The 25,576-nt window shown below is 40.5% G+C and overlaps 1 protein-coding gene across 2 annotated transcripts in view; it reads left to right on the top strand.

Annotated features, from left to right (window-relative positions):
* The window catches only part of AFAP1 (actin filament associated protein 1), a 94,744-nt gene that overhangs the window by 18,213 nt on the left and 50,955 nt on the right, over window positions 1-25,576 (top strand). For both annotated transcript variants that reach the window (XM_077814655.1, XM_077814656.1), the window contains exons 3-5: window positions 10,068-10,176; window positions 16,495-16,706; window positions 19,953-20,132. In XM_077814655.1, coding sequence (XP_077670781.1) covers window positions 10,068-10,176; window positions 16,495-16,706; window positions 19,953-20,132 — 501 coding nt within the window. The remainder of the gene's footprint in view (window positions 1-10,067; window positions 10,177-16,494; window positions 16,707-19,952; window positions 20,133-25,576) is intronic.

Here is a 25,576-nt window from a genome sequence, read left to right as displayed (position 1 = left end):
TTCTTTATTTTCTGGGTTCTTCATCTGTGTATTTCCAGTTGTCAAAGTGACACCTCCAAGTGGATATGTATTAATCTTTCATTATTAATCCTAAATAAAACAGAAATTTAATTTTTTCATTCTTTTTACTTTTGAATCTCTGAGGTAAATTAATTCCACATTTCTTCTGTCACTGTGCCATGGAGTGCCTGCCTTTTGTCATTTAAGTGGTGTGTACTGTACAAATTTTATTTAATAAATATCTCAAATTCTGTACTGGGCTACAATCTGATCCCTGGGGAGCATGTATTGCGATTACCCAACGTTGTGAGGGAGGGATCCCCCCTTCCTATGTGTTTTGCCGTTACCATCAGTCTCTTGGCTGTCTTTACTGCCAACTCTGTCTTCTTATTCCTTTTTGGGTACCTAGAGGAAGATACCTTGTGTTCAAATTCCCATTTGGCGCTGAATTGTTTGTTTTAATTCTGGTGCAGTGTACTGTCACTGTCTGAGCATAGCATGCCAAGTATGCCATACCTTGCAAAATGCAACTTCCTAATCACAGTCCTTGCCTGAGTGTCCTCTAGAGAGATCACTTCTCAGAAATTGGAGAAGTAGTCTACTGTAACCATGTGGTTCCTGTCATTAAAAGTGAACGGGTCTGTGCCAGTCTTTCCCCAGGGTTGGGTGGGATTTCATGAAGCTATAGAGTCTCCATCTGTTGTTAGTCCCCATACTCTTTGCACACCTCACACGGTTGCATATACACTCTCTGTTGGGCATTCATTAGACACTCTCTGTTGGCCATTAGACACGTTCCCTGTTTCACTTCATATAAGCTGCTGTCCCCAGGTGAGAAGTGTGTATCCATCTCATTATGTCAGCTCTTAACTCTGCTGGAATTACTGCTTTGTCTCCTTTAAACAAAATCCTGTCCTGCATGTACAGCTGATGGTTCATCTGGTTGTAGTGGGTAAACTCCTGTGGCATTTGCTCCTTGCAATGTGGCCAACCCTGCAGTATGATCTTGCATTTTTTTTAAACTGCATGTAGTACCCAATGCTGTTTGGTGCTTTGTTGGAATGCCTGAAGCCTCTCATCTGAGATTTGAAGGTACTCTGTGTCCTGTTCCACAGTTATTTGTGTTGTAGTCTGGGAAGTATGCCCTGCTAGGCAGTGCTTAATTTGTTCCAGGGCTTGCCAGAGCTAAGCCCCAGCACCTCTAGGCTTGGCGGTTCCTAGCCCCAGCACTTCAGTTATGAATATAAAAACATTGCTTGAGCCCTGGCACCTCTTTCGGTACACTTAGCAGCAGTGCTTAATTTGCATCTGCCACTAGTAGTGACTTTCTTGGTCAGTATCTCATCCTTGCGCTAGAGTCTTTGCCAATCATCTGTAGTCCCTCCAAGTCCCATGCCGTTTGCTACAGATAGGAAATGAAGAATACTCTAGCCAGGTGAAACTGTAACTACTTAATCTGTAGTGTTGGGCTAGAACAAAATAGAAATTTAGCAAGGACATAGAGGTATCATAGCTACTCTTACAGAAAGTGCAATAGCTTCTTTAATGACTCTGGGTAGTCAGGTTGTCAGGATGCACTTCATTTAAAGGTAGTAACATAATACCAACTTAAATATTAGAAGATATATGACAGATAGAAAAGTAAAAAAAATAGGAGCAATTTGTCTAGTTGTGCAGGGTTACCTGATTTTCATCAGACTCAATCATCTTATCTAATAAGCAAGCTAGTTGCATTTGGGGATGCTTGTTGTTTGCAGATGAATTAATAAAGTTTTATTGAAATCAGATGTTCTGTTTTGATGCATTCCATGTAAGTTCTGCTCTTGAAAAGTTGCCAGAAAAATTTACAACTTTATAGTGAATTGAAATGCAACAATGCAACTAGCAATAACATGTTTTTTAAAAAAATAATTATAAATATCAATAAATCAGAATGTCTGTATGTAGATTCATACATTTTTGATTTGCTGTACAAAGCATTAGGAGTGCCAGATCTCATAGAAAACACAGGGGTTTACAGTACAGACTTTGAATGTGGTCTATGTTTCTGCTTTTAAAAAAAAAAAAAAAAAAGACAAAAGCAAGCTGTCTCACTTTAATCAGAAAACATTCTTTATAATGGACATTTTTGAAAAGTGCCTTCAGTTGTTTCTACTATTTGTGCCTCTTTCAAAAGCCATTGTGCTGGGGGATTTTCATTGTTTTTAAAACTTTTGTCTGTGGCAAGAACTGCAAAATACATTTCAGAAATCAGGGCCCCGTTAATTCAGAAATGGATTCCATCTGTGTTGACATTGGCTGCACATGTTTACCCGCTCCAGCTGTGTGAAGTAACCAGTGCTCTAAAGGGGTCGAATTCAGACAAGCACCATTTGTGTTTCATTTCCCTTCTTTTTTTTTCCCACTTTCTTTTTGAATAACATTTAGACTAAAAACAAGCATTTTTCAGTTGTCTGTTGGAATCTCTTATTTATTGCTGAATAAAAGATAGCTTAGAAGCCTTGTATCTGTGCTGCATCAAAATATGCATGACTCTCTAGACCAAAATTTCCTAGATGAATTGGTTTAATAATAGGAAGTTCATACATATACATATGATCTCACACACACACAATGGGAAAATAGTTTAAGGCTAGACTGGGACATTAAAGTCTTCCTGGGCAAGGGGAGGCACACATCCAAGAGCAGACCAGGGAGCAAACTGACCCTAAGAGTCACAATTCATTACTTAGTTTTGCCCCTTGCTCCAAAGAGAGGTAATCTGCAACTGATATAAACCAGTAGGAAATTACTTCCCCCTCTTCCCTGCCTCAGCAGAACAAAGCTCTGTCCACTTGTGTGAGAGGGGCAATGCCAGCCCCACAGAGGCTGCTGTCCACCCTGTGTGGTGTCCGGCAATGCAGGTAGCTCATAGCTAGCACCCGTTTGCTCCCTTGTGAAAATGCATAGAGCGACAGGCAATCTTGCCCTCAATGCGCTCTCAGTTTTTCAGCATTAATAGGTATCCAATCTAATTGGTTGTCTATTAGAAAAGCTGGATGAGCACAAGTCCATGGGGCCGGATGCGCTGTATCTGAGGGTGCTAAAGGAGTTGGTGGATGTGATTGCAGAGCCATTGGCCATTATCTTTGAAAACTCATGGCGATCGGGGAGGTCCCGGACGACTGGAAAAGGCTATGTAGTGCCCATCTTTAAAAAAGGGAAGAAGGAGGATCCGGGGAACTACAGGCCACTCAGCCTCACCTCAGTCCCTGGAAAAATCATGGAACAGGTCCTCAAGGAATTAATTTTGAAGCACTTAGAGGAGCGGAAAGTGATCAGGAAAGTCAGCATGGATTTACCAAGGGCAAGTCATGCCTGACTAACCTAATTGCCTTCTATGACAAGATAACTGACTTTGGGGATGAGGGGAAAGCAGTGGATGTGTTATTCCTTGATTTTAGCAAAGCTTTTGATACGGTCTCCCATAGTATTCTTGCCAGCAAATTAAAGAAGTTATGGGCTGGATGAATGGACTATAAGATGGATAGAAAGCTGGCTAGATCATCGGGCTCAATGGGTAGTGATCGATGGCTCTATATCTAGTTGGCAGCTGGTATCAAGCGGAGTGCCCAAGGGTCGGTCCTGGGGCCGGTTTTGTTCAATATCTTCATTAATGATCTGGAGGATGGTGTGGATTGCACCCTCAGCAAGTTTGCAGATGACACTAAACTGGGAGGAGTGGTAGATACACTGGAGGGTAGGGATAGGATACAGAGGAACCTAGACAAATTAGAGAATTGGGCCAAAAGAAATCTGATGAGGTTCAACAAGGAGAAGTGCAGAGTTCTGCACTTAGGACGGAAGAATCCTATGCACCGCTACAGACTAGGGACCGAATGGCTAGGCAGCAGTTCTGCAGAAAAGGACCTAGGGGTACAGCAAAAAGAACGAGGACTACTTGTGGCACCTTAGAGACTAACAAACTTATTTGGGCATAAGTTTCGTGGGCCAAAACCCACTTCATCAGATGCATGGAGTGGAAAATACAGTAAAAAGATAAATAGATAGATATAAAAAGAAAAGGAGTACTGGTGGCACCTTAGAGACTAACCAATTTATTTGAGCATAAGCTTTCGTGAGCTACAGCTCACTTCATCGGATGCGTTGTCAAATTGTCAAAGTCAGATTCAAGACTCACGAAATTTGTCAGACCACTCTGTTTATTAGCAAAGCGCTTTGCCAGTGCACCCAGATATGTGAGCCTCCTGCAAAAGCTCAAGCTAACTTATTTAAACAGATAAGGGAAAGCCAATTTAACATAAGAGACAAAAGGAAGCAGAAACTGACAAATATACATACAGATCTTATTTGCACACTAACGTTTACCAATCTCCTAGCTCAGTAGGAGCTCTAAGTTAATTAGTTTGAGGACCCATTGTCTCACACTCCTTAATGTTTCTCTTCCTGACAACTATATTTCAACAAACCCTTCAAGCAGCATTTCTTTAATGAATTATAATTTCAATATAATTCATTTTACTTTCACAGTCCCTCCTTTTGGTCAAGCTACGCAATGACCAACAATTACTGGGTTCCACATATCAATCGTTCTTTATCTCTTTGTTCATCAGTGATATTTAAAATCATCAAATTAGCACTCTGGTTTGGGGCAGCTATCTGTGTTGCATGCCTGACACAATTTTGGATACAACAGGAAAGTAACTGAAAACATACAAAAATTATTAGGATTCCAAACAGGAGAGTTAGGGCTCCCTGAAATCACCAGTTTCCTATGCCAGAGAAATTGAAAAGGTTACTTAGCCACTTCCATAAAGAACTTGGCTCTTTGTGGGGAAGATATGCGATTTGTTCTAAGTGGCTAGCACGATCTATTACCTCATTGCTGTTGTCTGGTATATACACACAGCAGTCTTTTCCAAATGAGAGCACAAGTCCCTCCTTTTGCTGCCAGCACTATGTCCAATGCCTGATGGTTTTGGAGGGCCATCTGTCGGATTGCCCCTGTTTCTTTGGCCAGGGCTCTTAAACTTTCTCCGGTTTCATTTGCCATTATTTCAACTACTGCTTGTAACCTTAGGAGCCTTTTTGCATGGTGTATTACTCCCCCTAATGGTATTAAGGAACCGCCAATGGCCTCTTTCCAGGTTAAGGGGCTTATGTTATTTACATACCATTGGGCATCTGTTAAGTCCCTTCTTTTTCGCCTGAAATTGCGGAGGCGTTCTCGAGGGAAGGTTCCTAGCACTCAGAATTGTGGGAAGAGTCGGGCGGGATAACAGATTCCTGACCAATTAGCTGGTAGTGCGGTATAAGCTCTGGTCCCACACACCCAGTGATGGCCTATTAAGGCCAGGAAGGGTTGGTTGCACCCATTTGTCATATAGGTGTTTGCAAAGGAGGAGGAGTATCCCCCAAAGGGTACAGGGTAATTCTCCTTACGAGGAGTGGTGTTATTTGCATGACATTGAAAGATTGTATTGTTTTCACTAAGGTTACTGTAGGGGAACATGAGATTGACTTCTCTATTGGATCCCAGGTTGAGAAAAAATTCATATCTTCATACCCGGCCCTCCCCTTTTTAGTTTTGTTTGAATAATCCCATACACCATTGGCCACAATATGCTGAAGGCAACGGCTTTTCCCCAGATCCAGCCCTGTCCCATTACATGCATCCGATGAAGTGAGCTGTAGCTCACGAAAGCTTATGCTCAAATAAATTGGTTAGTCTCTAAGGTTCCACAAGTCTTCCTTTCTTTTTATGAATACACACTAACACAGCTGCTACTCTGAAACCTAGATATATATATATACATACAGAGAACATGAAAGGATGGGGGTTGCCTTACCAACTCTAACAAGACAAATCAATTACAGTGGGCTATTATCAGCAGGAGGAAAAATCACTTTTAGAGTGGTAATCAGGATGACCCATTTCAAACAGTTGACAAGAAGGCGTGAGTAACAGTAGGGGGAAAAATGAGCATGGGGAAATAGTTTTTAGTTTGTGTAATGACCCATCCACTCCCAGTCTTTATTCAGGCCTAATTTGGTGGTGTCCAGTTTGCAAATTATTTCCAGTTCTGCAGTTTCTCATTGGAGTCTGTTTTTTGAAGTTTTTTTGTTGAAGAATTGCCACTTTTAGGTCTGTAATTGAGTGTCCAGGGAGGTTGAAGTCACTGACTGGTGTTTGAATTTTATAATTCTTGACGTCTGATTTGTGTCCATTTACTCTTTTGTGTAGAGACTGTCCGGTTTGGCCAGTGTACATGGCGGAGGGGCATTGCTGGCACATGCTGGCATATTTCACATTGGTAGATGTGCAGGTGAACGAGCCCCTGATGGTGTGGCTGATGTGATTAGGTCCAAGAAGTGGACAAGAAGCTGGATATGAGTCAACAGTGTGCCCTTGTTGCCAAGAAGGCTAATGGCATTTTGGGCTGTATAAGTAGGAGCATTGCCAGCAGATCGAGGGATGTGATCATTCCCTTCTATTTGGCATTGGTGAGGCCTCATCTGGAGTACTGTGTCCAGTTTTGGGCCCCACACTAGAAGAAGGATGTGGAAAAATTGGAGAGAGTCCAGCGGAGGGCAACAAAAATGATTAGGGGACTGGAACACATGACTTTTGAGGAGAGGCTGAGGGAACTGGGATTGTTTAGTCTACAGAAGAGAAGAATGAGGGGGGATTTGATAGCTGCTTTCAGCTACCTGAAAGGTGGTTCCAAAGAGGATGGATCTAGACTATTTTCAGTGGTAGTGGATGACAGGACAAGGAGTAATGGTCTCAAGTTGCAGTGGGGGAGATTTAGGTTGGATATTAGGAAAAACCTTTTCACTAGGAGGGTGAAACACTGGAATGTGTTACCTAGGGAGGTGGTGGAATCGCCTTCCTTAGAGGCTAGGATGATTTAGTTGGGGATTGGTCCTGCTTTGAGCAGGGGGTTGGACTAGACCTCCTGAGGTACCTTCCAACCCTGATATTTTATGATTCTATGCAGCAACCGATGAACTTGAAAGATTATTTTATTTGGCCGATCATGTGTTTAGCAGAATCAGACAAGGTGTTTGTCTAAAAATGTAGTGTGACGAAGGCTGTTATCATGGGCTCATCAGAGGTGAGCATTGACAGCTCAATAGCGAATGATAGGTAGGTTGGGATTGACTGTGAATTGCCTTGAAATTGAATACAAGCAGCTTATGTTATGTGTGATAGAGAAGGGGAGCCAGTGGAGGGATGCAAAGAGAGGGGTGACATGGTATGACATTCCAGGATTCAGTCCAGACCAGTGAGGGGTTGTGTTGCCACCTGCCTTGTATCCTGGGGTGCTTCACAATGCTTTGCTGCTGTACCTACCAGCCTAGGCTCCTCACAAATAGCATGCAGGTCACACTCTGAGTGTCTGTGTGTAGCTCCAGCCTGCCAGCACACTCCAGGCACACTCTGGCTTCCACCAGCCTTGGTTACCACTTGCAGGCTGACCCCAACACAGTCTCAGTCCCAGATTTTCCCTAGAAAACATGTGTTCTGAAGTGTCCAGCCCTTTCCAGTGATAGTTGAGATATTTTAAGTCCGATGCCCCTGTAAGAGAACAATATACAACAGTTTGCTACTTTAATCGAAGTTACCAAACAATTCACAACACAGAGTTAGTTTTGATTAAAAAATAAAATAAGTTTATTTTACTACAAAGAAAGAGATTTTAAAGGAGTACAGGTATAAGGAATTCAAGTCAGAAATGGTTACAAGAGAGATAAAGATAAAACACTTTCTCGTGCTAAAACTTAACAAAGTGGCCTTCGTTCAAGATAAATTCTTACCACGTGCTCCCAGCAACAAGGCTTACCAAATTTCAGGTCAGGATCTTTCCCAAAGTCAAAGGGCTGCTTCCTTTGTCATTCCTCCACTTCCCCCATGTCTGGTAGAGAAAGTGGTTGGTGGTGTTTACTAAAATGAAGATCTGTTTGTTCCTGCCCCTCATCAATGCCAAAGAATGGCCATTTGACAGGTGATTGCCCATCAGGTTTGATGATACTTGGCTAGCTAGAGGTGTCAGCTTTTGCTCTGTCTTTGAGAAACTGACTTGTCTGGTAGGTGTAAAATGTGTTCAGCTCATGTTTATGACATTACATATAATGTTGCTACACACATTTCACTGTGATATTATGGACCAGTGAGTTACTAGTTTTCAAATGCTACCTCACAAGATGAATTTTGTACAAAGATTACTATAGTAGACTATGTAGTGTGTAGGCTGTGAATACAGGGGTAGATTTGATCACACATGGTCAAAGTGATGTTCTTGGAAAATGCAGCAGCATTCTGAATGGATACAAGCAGAGCAAGATTGTGTTTGTCGATGCCAGAGAGAAGGATGTTGCAGTAATCAAGACATGAGATGATAAGCACTTGGATGAGAGTTTTAGCTATGAGGATGGATTTTAAAAGGCTGTAGCTTAGAGATGTTATGCAGAAAGAATCAGTAAAATTTAGACGTAGCGTGAATTTGATGACCTGAAGGGAGGGATGATACCCAGGTTACAGGCCTCCGTGACAGGCAGGATGGTGGTGTGCCTAGTGATTGGGAGAGGAGGTAGCAGAGAGGATTTGGGAGTGAGGGAGGAGATTAAGAGCTCTGTTTTAGCCACATTGAGCCTGAATTGTCATTAGATATCTGTAAGGAGATGTCAGGGAGACAGGGCAAGATATTTGTTTGGTCAAAAGGAGACTGGTCTGAAATAGAGAGGTAGATCTGAGTTCTCAGCATTGACACGGTAGTTGAATTTGTGTTTGCAAATGGGATTACCCAGAGATAAGGTGTAGAAAAAGATGTAACATAGCATACAATAAGCCTGTGGCATTGAAAGGCGGTATACAAATTCCCTTCAGTGTGAAACTGTAGGATTAAGATCTTGCAGCAAACATGAGTGAAATCTATAAAATATGGTGGTTTTCCTGCTTGTCAAAGAAATATGACAGTAACCTGATATGGTATAAATCATGCAATACTAAAATTTACCTTGCTACTGTATCAGCCTATCAGCAACTAGTGTTTAAAATTCAAGACAGATTATATTTAGAAAGCCAGCATTTTAAAATTTGAATATTTATCAGTAAGTGTCGATTTTCTGAACTATTATATTGTCACCTGCAGAAGGCTCTGCATAAAGTTATTTGGATTAATTCATTCATTCAGAAATATAATGTAACTGAAGAACTAACTGATCCCTGAACTATGAACTAGGTGATTCACCAAAGGTCTCTTCCAATCCAGTGAATTTGGTATTAAAATGGTCTGTGCATTGTTAGTGGAGGGTATATTTATGTCCTTTTACAACATGAACATTTGTGTCTCTGTAAAACAGCACTCTGTTAGCATCTTCCGCCCTGATCCTGTACAATGGTCTGCACAGAAAAATCCTTGAATAGGATTCCATGCAAAGATAGAGTCCAGCTGCATGGATTCTATTGTAGGATCCTGAGTTTATAGTTCTTAAATAAAAAAAAAAAAAAAAAAGTCTTCCTTTCAAGATGTTAGACTGTAAAACGTTTTTGACTTCTTAATATTTACATAGTAAGAGTATTTTTTAATGTAGTTTCAATCCTTTATCCCAGTTCTGCTACTCTGATGATGCTGAGTAATACTTTAGTCAGCATGTTGTCCTGCTGGAATCACCTGTAGTATTTACAGAGTAAGGTACTACTCGACATGAGCAATGGAGACAGATTTGGGCCCTTTGAGGCTTCAGAACATATCACCAGGATATGGAAGATGATGTGGCTAAATTCCTTCTGCTGCTTTGCTAATCTCAACGACTAACCTATTATTTTATTATAACAACCCATGGGGAGCTTGAAACTTGGACCGATTTTCTTTCCAAAAGCTGCTACCCTCCACAACCTCTGTTGTATAAAGAAGCAAAAAGTCACAAGAGAATTAGTTGTCATTGCTAACCTTGGTAGTGGTCCCATAATTAGCAGTGAACATTAGCGGACATCTTAGGTGCATTTTATTGATCAGTGATCTGTTGGGCTTTTGATCTCATTCATTTCTTTCTTCATTTAGCCACCAGATAATGGGCCTCCACCGCTACCAACATCGTCCCTTCCTGAAGGCTACTATGAGGAGGCGGTGCCACTTAGTCCTGGAAAGGCTCCTGAATATATCACTTCCAGTGAGTAATATATATCCTGATGCCATCCTAAGCAATTGTCAGTTTTAGTGACTTTCAGTGCTTTAAAACACGAAGACATAAACAAAAAAGAAAACTGTTCTCTCTTTACATCCTCTATAGTTAAGAATTTTATATGAAGGGCTCACTATTGTCTGTGTCTATAAGGATAGATTGTGGCTGGTTTATGACAGGGGGATCAGGTAGGCATGCTGGACCCCACAGCAGTTTCCAATGTGTGTGACCAGTATCTCCAATGCTATTCTGTGACACTAGTTCAATATCAACTCGGGGACAGAGTGCTACCTCCTAATTAATCACCAAAACCAATGATCTCAGCACTCAGGTCTCCCATGATCATATCCAGATACTTACCCAGTCTAATCTATCTTACACTGACGTATGATTGGATCACAGTGATAGAATGATGGCATGCCTGCCACTGAACAGTTGTGCAGGTTTAGTGAGCTGGACATTTAGGTGCTAAAAGATGTAGGGTGTTTTCCAGTGGGTTGGAGGAGGTAAAAAGGTTTCTTTTGCTGCTCTTATTTATTGTCTGGCAGAGTTAATTCATCACTTCTATACGAATACTTTTCTGCTGGATCATCATCATTCATGACCCTAAATTTGTTAGACCATTTTTATTGTTGTTTAAATCTAAATGAATGACTAAATAAAATCTGTTCTCCTAAATAATAAAACAAGAGAAACATTATAACACTAACAAATGATCTGTGTGCCATTTGTACACTGTGGATTAGGGAGAGTCCTTTGTTTTTCTTGGAGAATGATATGTATGCATTAGCTCTAAACATAAAAAAAACCAAAACCAAAGAAAATCTGGCACTTGTTAATAGGAATAACTTAACCTAGGCAAGTGGGGCAAAAAAATAAGAGTTCCAAAAAATGTAAAATGAATGTAGACATGCTCAGCCTCAGCAGTGCTCAGGGACTGTCCACTCCCTGCTTCTCCCCCAGAAGTAGTGCAGGGTGGTCCTGCTCAGATCCTCTGACCCAGTGAACTGCCAGTTCGCGGTTAGCTGCTAAATACAAGGGTCCAGCTCAAGGAGAAAATATTAGCTGCATTTTAAAGTACTGTACAGTAGTTGTTTCTGTGGGGCTAAAACCCAAAACACGCTAACCAAATTTCAGACTTATTTTTATTGACCTTCATTACCGTCCAGACCCACAGGAACATTTAGGGGAGATGGACCATCCCCCACTCCCATAAATCAAAGTTATAATTTTTACAAAAGTTATATGCATAACTAGCGTAACTCATAACCTATGTTGCCTCAACTCTGCTGAATTCCATTACCTTTTGTATTTGTCATCGAATCCTTTAACACCTCTAGAAGAATATAAGTACTGTCAGCAACTCTGTTTATTTGTAGTAAAGTTAGTGGCTAAATTCACCGTAGGCCTTCTTCAGTGCTTATTACCCATCTGCTCCAGCAAAATTCCCATTGAGCTTATTTGTGCTAGCTTGTCTTATGGCTTTGTGAATAATACGAACATAAGTGACTAAAATAAAACCACCAAACTCACTTTACTCGTAATAACTGCAGCCAGGATACAGTGCTGTTTTTGAGGTGGATGTGATTGAGAAGACACAGATTCTAAGGCTCAGACTACAAGAACAGCATCATGAAGAAGCGGAGGAAAAAAAGAGAGAATGCCAGCTCTAATGGATTAAATAAATGTTCAACCAGATGTAACTTTCTATAGTATATGTTTCTTCATACAGTAGAACCTCAGAGTTACGAGGGGATCGAGGTTGTTCATAACTCTGAAATCTTTGTAACTCTGAACAAAATGTTATGGTTGTTCTTTCAAAAGTGTACAACTGAATACTGACTTAATACAGCTTTGAAGCTACTATGCAGAAGAAAAATGGTGCTTTTAGCCATTTTAATTTAAATGAAACAAGCACAGAGTTTCCCTACCTTGTCAAATCTTTTTTTAAACATTTCCATTTTTTTTTTAGTAGTTTATGTTTATCACAGTACTGTACTGTACTATACTGTATTTGTTTTTTTCTTCTTTTTTTCTCTGCTGCTGCCTGATTGCTCACTTCCGGTTCCAAATGAGGTCTGTGGTTGACCGGTCATTTCGTAACTCTGGTGTTCGTAACTCCTGAGGTTCTACTGTAATAAGAATATTTTTTCTAATATAATTAACAGCAAATAAGCTCACATCTTCTATGTTCCTATAAAAAGGTGAAAAATCCACAGGAGTATAGTTCATGAAAACAAAATGATGGTGATTTCCCTATCTGTGGTCTGTAAATAAATATTTATCTGCAGATAAGAACAAGTTGAAGTGTGCCTCAGCTGATGATGACTTTCTTTTTCCATCTCCATTTATTGAAAAATACTGATCCAGAGTGACCTGCTTTAAATTAGCTTCAGGTTAATCCTTTGAATACCTTATTCGGAATAATGTGAAAATGTGTTAGAGTATATTATTTTCCTTAACAATTTGTATTTTTGTACACAGAAAAGCATGTAATTCATACAACAGATACTAGAATAACCATCAGGCTCTGCCAAAAAGTATATATATGTAACTAGGCTTGGAAGGATTAGATTTTTACTGGTCAATGTCGGTGAACGTTGATTTCACATTCATACACAACTCCCCCCCCAGATATTTCCATTGATAACAATCAAAATTTACAGTGAGGCAAGTAAGAAAAATGCTACTTGAGAACTTAGTAAAGTTTGATGTAAGGATACTTAATTTGTATATTTTGACATGTGATGTTGATAATTTGTGTTTTGACAGTTATAAAGCATTAATTTTTTTAACTCCCAGGGTCTACTGTAATTAAATTGGTGTTTGACTCCCCTGTTGTCTGAACCCCCCATAATTTCCCACATTAAAATTGAGAAAAATTGGAAAAATTGCTTTAAAATAAACATTGATATTATCTGTTGAAATTATATTTAAAAAAATTTTTAATTCTTCCTATACAGTACATATTACAATAGAGCTTGGACTCAAAAGTCAGTAGGAGCTACTGGATGCTCTGCACTTTTGAAAGTCAGACCACTTAGTTTAGGAACCTAAATGAGGATTTAGGAGTCTAACTTTAAACACCTTTTTAAAATAATCTTGATCATTGTGTGTGTTCTGCTGGTATGAAATTTTGAGGTCTAGTGGAAGGTCAAGTCATTGTAGCTTATAGAGACATTAATCTCTGGCTAGTGAGTGTGGATAGTCTTGAACCCCTTCCCTCCACCCTGTGTTGCTGGGGAAAAAGGAGCAATCTCTTTTTGCATCAACCTTAATGTATTCTGAGTGTTGGGTTGGCATTCTCGACTACCCTGTCCTCCCACAGTGTCCTCTCTGCTGCCGAGGGGGTGGGGTAAGGTCTCACTACTCCCCTTTCCCCTAACTTTTTAAAAAAATCTTTCCCATGAAGATCACCACTGTACACCTCTGCTGTAGCTCCTTGTCTTGGTAAACAGTTGAACTGACAACTTGCTTGTCACTTTCCCTTTTGTTGCCATCAGGTTTCTGAATTACTCCAGTGGATCTGCATCTTTCTCATTCAGATCACACTTGGAAGGTTATCTTTGCAACAGCAAGGACTAGAAACTTTTTTTAAAAGGAAAGCTTAAATCTGCAGGCTTATGGCAGAGATCTATAAAAGCCTGAATGGTGTGGAGAAAGTGAATAATGAAGCACAGAGGAGGTGTTGTGAGGAAGGGCGAGGGTTTACAGTGCCAAGATTATATGGTTACTCAGTATTGATAATTGCCCTTGTTTGTACCATGATAGCAACAGAAATTGGGGTAGAAGGGAGCCAGGTAAATAAGTATTTTATGCAGGGATAAATGACACAGCCCAAAGGGAGAACTCTGGGTCAAAACAATGTGCCAAAATAAGATGTCTTATAAAATATGACTTGGTCTGTAATTATATATATATTTTTAATAATGTGTATATACATTCCAAATCAAGACTTTGTAAATTGTTGGATGCAGAGCGGCATGTGGTGGTGTGTGTCTGTGTGTATGCATACTTGAAATGCAAAACTGAACCTTTAAATTTTGAGTCCCCACTAGCACCTCCATAACTGGGATATTAATAACCTTGATGAAAGTATGTAGGTGTTGTGAAAAAAAGTGCAGTGGTTAATCAAATTACTGTGCTGAAAAGCAGTGATGGAAACAAGATATTTGCTTGGGGCTTGAGGTAAAAAGAAACCAATCCTTCATAATATAGTATGGAGATGACTGATAACAATGGTATTTGGTAGGTGGAACATTCTTTTGTGGAATATGAGAAAGTTAAAACATCTCATAAAATGGAAATGGTTTATTAAAATACAGCAAAGACAGATACAATATTGTCTTTTGCCTCCTCAGTGTCAGGTACACTAAAAATGCAGATGGAAAAGTGGTTTTTCGTCTTTTCTGCTCTCCACCACTGCTGGCCACCTCTTTGGGAGTTTTCAGATTCAGAAAAAAGAACAGGAGTACTTGTGGCAGCTGAGAGACTAACAAATTTATTTGAGCTTAAGCTTTCGTGAGCTACAGCTCACTTCATCGGATGCATTCAGAGGGAGTCTGGTGGCAGAGAATAGAGTCACAACAAGCTTTAAAATTAAAAAAGAAAATATGGCTTTAGACAGGGAGTAGGACACCCCCACCTCACCCCCATTGCCCCAGCCCCACTGCTAGAAGCTGTGAGCAGAGCAGGACATGGGTGGCCTAATTGTGCCCTAGATCACTGTTAGATTGGAAGAGGGGAAGGAGGCAACTCATGGCCCCTGAAAGTATTGCTGGTCCTGAATACAGGAAGAATGTAGTGTGAGTCAGGAGTTGCCTTTCAAGGAGGATTATTGTTGCCAGAGGGATGGACCAGAATTCTGGATATCGCTCTAGGGCAAGGAGATAGTCAGGCCTCCCTGAAAATGCTGGTTTAACTACTGAATTCTGCATTTTCATGTTTAGTAATTTCACCAATTTAACTCTTCTGTCTCTGCAGGTAACATGTGGGTGTTCTTTTGGATGTCTGAGTTTGATCAGTGGCCTCCTAGGCATTTTCTAATTTAGTAGTGTAAACTTTCATAGAGCTTCCTGGATAACCCCACCAGAAAGGCGTTTTTGTTTAGGCTCTTTTGTCCTGGTTTTCAGGGAGGTAATTAGAAGAGATGGAGATCTCACATATTATTTTTACATGATTATGAGAAAATGAACAGTCTTTAATATAAAACCATTTCCCAGTTTGCCAGTTTAAATTAAATAATAGACAATCCCTAACCTTTCCCACCCTTCCCTTTTATTCCATTTATTATTTTTTTAAACAATAAAAACCTTGTCGTGTTTAGATTCTTTAGATTCATTTGTAGCTTTTAGCCGCTGCCTTGCATTGGCTTATTGCTGAGCCCTGTCATTCCACAGCTTAGGAAGGATTGTATCTTCTGGAGCTTCTAGGCATACCAGCTGGTAGAAAGGTCCTCATTTAGTAAGGGGGTACAGAGTTCTTTGATAAAGATAACAAAGTTTTCAAGTAGTAGAGAGCTAACTCCTGGCTCTTGATAACAAAGGGAGTGATAAGAAGCCCACTTAAATCAGAGTCTTGCCATTGATGTCAATGAGCTTTGGATTAGGCTAAGGAACATAAGGGGAGAGTTTCTTCAGAATGCTTTCAACATCAGCAGAGGCACTGATGCAATCAATGGCACTGTCTACATTAGCATTAATTGTCTCATGGTTTGTAACTTGTTGCTGTTATAATTGTATGACATTTTGTACAGACCTGTATTTTTCTACTGTATATGGTGTAAATATTTAAACATACAGAAATACTTGATTCCTTGTGAGCTGTGTCATACTCCATGTTTATTTCTCTACATGCTAGGTCCTTAATATTTACGTTTCTTTCTTTCCATGCAGACATTGTCAGCAAGAGTTTAGTATTGCATTAAGGAATGGGGAAAGATTATAATCGCTTCCTCTAGAAAAGCTGCAAAAGGGGGGAAAGTGAAATTGCAAGTAGCATTTTCAACATAAGCAGTATCTAAGTGCTAAGTATTAATTCCCAAGTTATAGTTTTAGTTAAAATTCCAGGGGTATAATTATGGTTCTATAGTTAAATCTAATGATGATGTAGTTCTCATTTTTATAGCATCTCATACTCAATAAACTTAATGTATTCATATTACGGAGGATTGAAAAATATATTGTTTTTGGTTCGTCTTTAGAATAAAAGGTAGTACTTAAAATAGATCCGTTACAGTTGTTCAGTTTTATAGGTGTGTTTCATGGTTGATAGTTTTAACTGGGTACTTTTATACTTTTCTTAAAGATTATGACTCAGATGCTATGAGCAGCTCTTACGAATCTTATGATGAAGAGGAGGAGGATGGAAAAGGGAAAAAAATGAGACATCAGTGGCCTTCTGAGGAGGCTTCTATGGACCTCGTAAAGGATGCCAAAATTTGTGCCTTCCTCTTGAGAAAGAAGCGATTTGGACAATGGACCAAACTATTGTGTGTTATCAAAGAAAACAAACTACTGGTAATTATTATTTTATTTCCTTTGGCTATATTTTGTTTGTAATTTAAAGATGTGATTATTTTTAAAGGAAAATGGCTTATGGTAAATATTTTGTAAATAGTGATCAAGTTTAATATTGCTGTCAGAGAGCATGACCAAGGGCCCCATATTGATCAATTGATGGCTTTTTTAAAATTCACTTAGAACATGGAACCTGTCACAGTGAAACTTATACCCTAGAAAATTCTCTGATGCAGAGAACATAGCCGGAAGCCTATTTCTGTCTAATATATTTCATCCCTGAAACCTTGCAAACCCAACCCTTATGGAGGCAAAAATCCCACTAGATTCTGTGAGAGTTTTCCGTATATAAGAGCTGTTGGATCAGACCCTTAGAGAGAAACAAGTCCCTTGGTAGATTGAGCAATCACTTGGCAGCATATGTTATTGTAATGTATATACTTAAAACTAAACCTTCACCATCTGTTCTGCTGTAATTACAGATGCAATATTCACATAATTCACAGCTGCATCATAGAAAGGAAAGATGGAAGTGATTAAAATGTCTTTGTGTTCATTCTCTAGAACTCTATTATGTTTCTTTCATATACTGGTCAGCAGTTGCAGGTCCATGACTTAGTAAACTCCCTGCTGCAAGACTTGTTTCTGTTTAGTGAAAAAAGGATTATCTTATGAGCAGGGCTGACCCTAGGAGAGTGCGGTGCCTGGGACATAGGTGCTGCGTTTCTATCAGCTGAGGGGTGCTCCCCCTGGCTCCGGTAGGCCCTGCACCCACTCCTCCCCTTCCCCAAAGGCCCTGCCTCGCTTCTTCCCACCACACCTCTTCCCCACCCAGTTCCCCTCCCCCCCAGCGCCTCCAGACGAAACAGCTGATTGGCAGTAGGCACTGGGAAGGAGGGGGAGGTGCCAATTGGTGGGGCCCATCGGCAGGCAGGAGGCACTGAAGAGAGGGGGAGGTTGGTAGGGGGGCTTCTCTTCGCCCCCCCCTCCCACCTCACCTTCCCGCCCGCCTCCTCACCAAGCGTGGGGCCTCCCAAAGCGCGGGGCCCAGGGCGGTCATCCCGATTCACCGTACTCTAGGGACGGCTCTGCTTATGAGAGGTTTTCATTTCTGTATTATTAAAAAAACATACAAGGGTTTTAAACTGCACCCTAAATCACGTGAGGTCTGTTTCTCTCTTCCTGTGTGGTGCCCACAAAGTTGCAATTAGCAGATGCGTTTATGATGGCTGCATCCCAACTTGGTTGCACCTGGAAAGGGATATTCTAGAAAGGCAGGGACCTCAATTTAGCAATTCATTTTCCGTCATTGGTCCTCCATGGCCCAGATTTGTCAATGTTCTGAGTATGCTGCAAAGTTCATCTACTTTGGCTGAAGGGGGAACGGACAGATTTTGGGACATAGATGGTCAGATAAGAGGTTGCTGTAAATATGGTGGGAAATTGTTATTAAATGGGCAGTTCAATTTATGTTTTAAGGATATTATTTTTGCATTGTATATATTTTAATTGTCAAAAAAAGTTTGACTGATTTTGTTCACCCGTATATTGGTGTAAATCCGTTGGATTCACTGTTGTTAGTCCAGATCTATGCCAACATATGCAAGATCAGAATCAGACTTTTGGAATGAAGGATAGAAGCTTAAAATCAAAATAGAGAAAGAAAGAGAAATTAAAAAGGCACATTATATTTCTTCTACAATTAAGTTTATTTATTTATTTAAAATCCTGGTGGTACTCTTTTTCCTTTAACCACATGTTCCTTTAACCACTTGTGTGGTCTAAGAAATTGTTATAAAAATCATAACAGGAGATTTAAACAAGATTAGTTTACTATTGGAAGAAAGACCTAAAAGACTTAACCTATGATTTTTGCAGAAAGTAATACAAATATATATGTGTTTAGGGATTAGTTATTCCCTATATTATAAATGCAGCATTCAACTGAGACCAAAATGTGATATTTTAGATCAGAACCAGACAGTCAACATAAATAATTTGGCCAGTAATTGCTTTCTATACATCCTCATCTGGCACTATTTGTTATGTAAATGTGTGTTTTTAGTAAACTTCTTATATATACTCTGAAAAATAAAATCTAGAAATATATATCAAGATATGCCACAGAAATGCTTCTTAAACTGCTAAAAGGTGGTGGTGGCTTTTCATGCTCATAGAACTTAAGTATGTTTTTTTTATAAAACAAATTTCCTCAAAAAACTATTTACCACTCAGCTGAGACCAGGCCAAAGAAATTTTAGCCTGAAAGGAAAGGAAAACAATTAGAAAATTGTGATTGGTTTTAAATGATTCCCTTCTCAGCCTTGATTGTAGTGTTTGTAATATCCTGTTAACAATTGCTATATGTTCCTGAATCTTAACATGTGAAGTGGGTAAGGCAACATTTTAAAATAAGGGGTCTCAGTTCCATGTATAAAAATGCATGTGCATTTGTTAGGCTACCTTTTTCGTTGGGTTATCCTTATTGCATATGCAGATTGGTCTTTTTTAATATCCAAATAGCTATTGTACATGCACATGAAAATGTAGATGGGGTAAAAAGACCAATTTGCACATGTAGTTACGGTAACTGGACATGGAAATACAGGCACACAATGTTATGACCTTGACTTGTTTTTGTTTTAAATCTGTTATTCTATGTATGACAGCCTAATAAAACTGAACTACACTGAAAGATTGAAAGAACTGAAGGATGGAAGTTCAGAATGGGCACTAGATGACTCATCAAATGAGTCATGCTGTGTGAAGCCTTTCACCTTTAGGTCACAGCTTCAAATCTGGGCCAGGTTCATCAATGACCCAGCATCTGAAGGAGGTTCACTAATGTTTCTCACAGTCGAGGGGGAGAAAAATTCATATCAGTCTTAGCAGAGGAAGCAAAGAGTAAACCAGCAGGGACACTGAACTATGCCCTGACTCTCTTATCCAGTTCAGGGTTGAGGCTTATTGGTAGGTAAAAAAAACAGTAGGTATATTAAAAAAGGCCTGCAACGGCATTCCCTGTGCTGTACCTATTCTGTGATTAAACAGTCTCCAGTAATATCAATCTGGCAATCATTTCACTTTAGGAAAGGGGATGATAGAGAAGGATGCCAAGTTAGCATTGAATAACTTTGGTAGATGGTAAGGGGATGAATAAGAAAGTGAAGTACTGCTATATAGTAAGGGCTTTCACCAGAAGTGCGTGAAATTAAGTTTTAACCTAATAACATGCTTTTTATTTAGTGTTATAAAAGTTCCAAGGATCAGCAACCTCAGATGGAATTGCTGTTGAATGACTGCAGTATCACATACATTCCCAAAGACAGTAAAAAGAAGAAGCACGAGCTGAAAATCACTCACCAAGGAACAGATGCACTGGTTCTAGCAGTACAGAGCAAAGAACAGGCGGAACAGTGGTTGAAGGTACTGGACGGTTTCTGACCAGTTACATATCTAAAAACATTTCTGACAATAAAACACTGTGTTGGTTACTCAATATCAATTGATATTACAAGGTGAGATATGAAAATATGATTGTTTTTTAAATTAATGTTTTAGGTAGTTGGATGTTTTTTTTCCTTATTCAGAAGAATGGCCCCATATATCCAGCCTTTGAGCTCTTTCACCTGCCACTGACAAAATCCTTTCACTTTTTGCCTTGTATGATGACACTTCTTCCCTAATAGAAATGGCTGTGTTTACTGAATTCTGCTGTTCACATGAAATATCAGGCAGCCCCTTTCAAGTGTACAATTTTATGAGAAACCGGATTTTGAATCCGTGGAGAGCAAATCATAAGATCTGCTTTGTGCCACTAAAGTCTCTGAAACAAATCAGTATTTATTAAAATGCCACATGATGCTAAATATTGAGACGGGAGAAGGACATTTTGCCCTGTAACTTCAAAATACTGAAATTAGTTTTGGTATTGATTAAAAAAAAATACAAGCAAAAGACTTCAGGTTTTTGGGTTGTTGGGGGTTTTTTAGAATTAATTAACAAGTAACTAGTGATTTGCTTTCACACAGCTACCTCCTTCTCCCTGTTTAAAAAACTAACAAATCTGTTATGAAAATGTTTTCTTCTCTTCAAATGTAGAATTTCTCCCCAAAATGATAGTATAATATTTACTCCTGAAACAGCACTACACTGCTATCTTGTGATGAATCAAGGCCAGAAATGGTGGTTTTATGCCAATAAAAAGCCAACCCTCATTTTCTTTCAAATGAATACCATGTTTTGCATCATTTTTGCTCCCACTTAAGCCTGTGCAGTGGGAACTCTTGTTTCAAAGGCAGCTGGCTCCACAGGGCCTAGCATTACTGTTAGTGTTTCAAAAAAAATAATTTGTAACCAAGGCAGAAAGAGAGGAAAAAAATACCAGTAAAGTGTGTGTTAACTTTCTAGAGCACACACAAAAAATGGGGGGAGTGGTTTCTGTAAATTGTGTCTAATGCAAAATAGATGATGACGTAGGTTTTAAAGGTTTTATTGGTATTCCTTTGGCGTGACCTGCATAACTTACAAGAATTTATGGTTTTGCCATTCATGAGTGAAGCAGCCACTCAAAGTTCATACCAGTAAATTTCTGGATCCACTCATATTTACATTCTTGGGCCCTTGATCCTGTGAGACCTTATTTGCCTGAGTAACTATGTGTGTGAGTAGTTGTACTGAGTTCATATGCAGAATCATTGGGTGGCATGTATGTTGTGGATGGGAGTTGCAGAGATTAGTACACATTGTTCACTTATCTTCTTAACACCCTGGTTTATGGAAGAAATTCTTTGTGCACATAGAAGAAAATGTTTTCTACCAAACCTAGAGCAGGGCTTGAAAAATCCCTTTTGACTGGGGCAAATTGAAACTTGGAGTAGGCAGTGGGTCTATTGAGCAGAAAGACGCAGGTACTGCTTGCCTTGTTCTGATATAGCAAGGGAATAGGGTGACCAGATAGCAAGTGTGATAGAGAGTGGCTGTGACTATGGGTGGGTACGAAGATGCATAGCTGCTATGCTTTGCACAGCTCCATGTGGCATTTTATGCAAATTAGTTCATGAGCTAGTTTGCATATATCCATAAACTTCAGCTTATGATAAATATGTTCCCCCTAAACAGTGGTAGGAGTAGGCTCAGGAGTTGGCCAAAATCTTGACAGTAGAAAGTGGGGATGACTGAGGGCAGCTGGTGGCTATCTTAAGGGCAGCTGGGTGAGCGGCGGAGCTGAAAGCAGTATGGGGTGCTTGGAGGGGTTTTTGATTGTTGGTCGCCTGGGGCTGCTGGGACTGGCTGGTCGCTGAGGGAAGCTGCAGTGGGGGAATTGATGTTGGCTGGGGAATTAGGGCGTGTCTTCTGACGGGTGTGGAGGTGTTTGCTTGTGAGAAGCCTGGTGGAGCTGGATGCGGACAGTTGTAGGGGCAAAATAAGAGAGCCTGATGCCAGCTGGGCCTCTCAGGGGAACAGTGAGAGTGAAGCAACTGGCTGCCTGCTCGGCAGGTGACATAGAGATCAGAAGGCACAACTGCAGCTCTTGCCTGCAGAGCTATGGGTAGGTGTGACAGTGTTGCCAGGTGACTGTGTCCCATGAGATACAAACACCTGTCAGCTCTGTAGATGGGTGCAGATGTCTGTGTGAAGAGGGAGGAGGAGGGAGAGGAAGAAAGTGGCAGAGGAATTAGAGAGCATGATGTAGCAAAAGAATGAGGAAGATCCGTAAGGGGAGGAGATGACATTTCAGGAAAAAGATTAATCCTGAGCAATGATAGGAGAAAGAGGGATGAAAGCAGAAGGGGAAAGAATATATAACAAATGGAGAGACACAGTAAGACATAACACTTTAAAATGTATTAAAGAAAAAGATAATTGGCAATATGTTACTCTAAGTACATTACGCAATAAACACAGGCACAGCTGTAGGAGTACTGTCAATTGCAGGGAGCATGTTTTTTGTGCAGGCAGAAGTGCAGGTACGTTTCACTCTGTCTAGAAGATTGAGTCCAGTTTTCAAGCCTGTTCTAGCAGCATGTCATGTGTTGCAGTTTGTCCTGGGAATGCAGACTTCTGAGAATCAGGATTTTGCCATTTTTCATTCTGTTCTGTTCAGTGTCTAGAAATGTGGAAGTTCCCAATGCAAGTACTGTAGTTTCAGATCCTAACCAGATTACTAGTATTTATGTTGGACTTCACTATTCTCAGATGTGAAGGTCAGTGAAGTAGTGTGGGAAAGTATCACTTCAGCTATAGTGGCTTTTTAAACAAAACTTTTAATCCAGCATTTTAAGAGCAGCTACAAGTCTGAATACATAAGAATCCACCCAACGTTCTCTATGCTTTGCTCTGATGTAACCATATATGGTACTTATTTTCTTAAGAATAAATTGTATGTTTCTAAACACGGTTTGATTAAACACGTAAGAATTTCCTGATGGCATGTAGGCTTCCTATGAAAAGAGAAGTGAAGAGCAGTTTCAGAGGCATGACTGCATGGTGACTTGCTGAATGGAAAATTAATCTGTAATTCTATATACCACCAGATTAGCCTTTGTTCTTCTTTTTAATATCTCAGGCAGAGGCCGCCCTACGCAAAATAAGACAAACTTCCTTCTAATTGCTTCAAAGTTTATGGCAGGGATCTACGCTGCCCTCCCCCGGCCCCCGGAGTCATGGACCTGCTCCCACAAGTCTTCCCTGATGTCCTCCACCTCCTGGGCCCACTCCCCATCCGCCTCCTGTAACCCTTCCCCGGCCTCCTCCATCCCTCCCTGACCCACACTGCAGTTCTTTTCCTGGAGCCACACAGCTCAACCCAGGCCCCACTGCACTCCTCACCCCCAAGCCTGCACCCCTGCCTGGTCCCCAGCAAGCCCCATGCCACTCATACCATTCCAGATGAGCTGTTCACTGTCAGGCTTGTAGTACAGGACCATTGCAGTGTGAGTCCAGGTTAGCAGTCAGGGCAAGTCCTGAGAGCTGCCCAGGCACCAGGGTCTCCAGAGGTTGGGCGCTGGGCAGCAGATGTGGGCTGGGTGCTGACATGGAGCCAAGCAGGTCACTGCTTTGGGCTGAAGCCCTGGCAGCACTTGTAGTGCTGCCAGGAGTATCTCTGAGCTGCATCTGCAGCCACAATTGTACCTGCATTAGGGGTGGGGAGCGGCTAGGGATGAGAGCACTTTCTCAGCGGCCCGGCTGGTGTCCGTTTCATGCTCCTGGGAGCCCCAACTGGCAGCCCTGCCAGCCTCATCACCTGCCACCCATTCCTGGAAGGAACCAAGGGAAAAAGGAACCAAGGGAAGTTGTCATAAATATAAAGGGAAGGGTAAACCCCTTTGAAATCCCTCCTGGCCAGGGGAAAGCTCCTCTCACCTGTAAAGGGTTAAGAAGCTAAAGGTAACCTCGCTGGCACCTGACCAAAATGACCAATGAGGAGACAAGATACTTTCAAAAGCTGGGAGGAGGGAGAGAAACAAAGGGTCTGTGTGTCTGTCTATATGCTGGGTTTTCTGCCGGGGATAGACCAGGAATGGAGTCTTAGAACTTTTAGTAAGTAATCTAGCTAGGTATGTGTTAGATTATAATTTCTTTAAATGGCTGAGAAAAGAATTGTGCTGAATAGAATAACTATTTCTGTCTGTGTATCTTTTTTGTAACTTAAGGTTTTGCCTAGAGGGGTTCTCTATGTTTTTGAATCTAATTACCCTGTAAGATATCTACCATCCTGATTTTACAGGGGGGATTTCTTTATTTCTATTTACTTCTATTTTTTATTAAAAGTCTTCTTGTGAGAAACTGAATGCTTTTTCATTGTTCTCAGATCCAAGGGTTTGGGTCTGTGGTCACCTATGCAAATTGGTGAGGCTTTTTATCCAACATTTCCCAGGAAAGGGGGGGTGCAAGTGTTGGGAGGATTGTTCATTGTTCTTAAGATCCAAGGGTCTGGGTCTGTAGTCACCTAGGCAAATTGGTGAGGCTTTTTACCAAACCTTGTCCAGGAAGTGGGGTGCAAGGTTTTGGGAAGTATTTTGGGGGGAAAGACACGTCCAAACAGCTCTTCCCCAGTAACCAGTATTAGTTTGGTGGTGGTAGCGGCCAGTCCAAGGACAACGGGTGGAATATTTTGTACCTTGGGGAAGTTTTGACCTAAGCTGGTAAAGATAAGCTTAGGAGGTTTTTCATGCAGGTCCCCACATCTGTACCCTAGAGTTCAGAGTGGGGGAGGAACCTTGACAGAAGTCCTGAAATCTGCCATCCTCGGCAACCGCCTAGCTTGCCTATGTCTAGAGCAGCCTCTGATCTCTGGATTTGAAATTTGGATTTTCATAGAAAGTAACAGTGAGCTCTTATAGGCTATTTATAACACCAGTATCTAATTATTATTTTTAAAAAGTAGCACTGAATAAGTGCCCTGTTAATTCATTTAACATTTCATGAACACTGATTGGAATCTGTCCTGCATACGCATATGGCAACTGATTGGAATGAAATGGCATTAGTCTGTCGCATTCTTTTTCAAAGGAATTTCATTGTAATTAGATCATACTAAATGCACTGCTGTTTCCTGTCTTGTTCTAAACTTGGATTTTGCAATGCTGAATGCATTGGCGCTTATCAGGCTTTCTTTCATAAAATATGTTTAATGTATTTATTTATACACAAAACAGTCTTCACAGACACAGGCAGAGATAGTTATTTCCACATACGAGGCACATTCCTGCTACTAAAAAAAAAAAAGCTTTGCAAAATTGTATCTGTGCTGAGAGTGAAAGAGTAGGCAATCTGCAGAACATTTGGAGACAGATTGACAGTAGTTTGTTCAGTTCCATCACACTACAAAGCTTTCCATTAATAAAGCTATTTCAAGTACATGGCAA

Source organism: Eretmochelys imbricata, chromosome 4, assembly GCF_965152235.1.
Source record: "Eretmochelys imbricata isolate rEreImb1 chromosome 4, rEreImb1.hap1, whole genome shotgun sequence".
Lineage (NCBI taxonomy): Eukaryota > Metazoa > Chordata > Testudines > Cheloniidae > Eretmochelys > Eretmochelys imbricata.
This window is presented reverse-complemented; position numbering and strand designations above follow the sequence as displayed.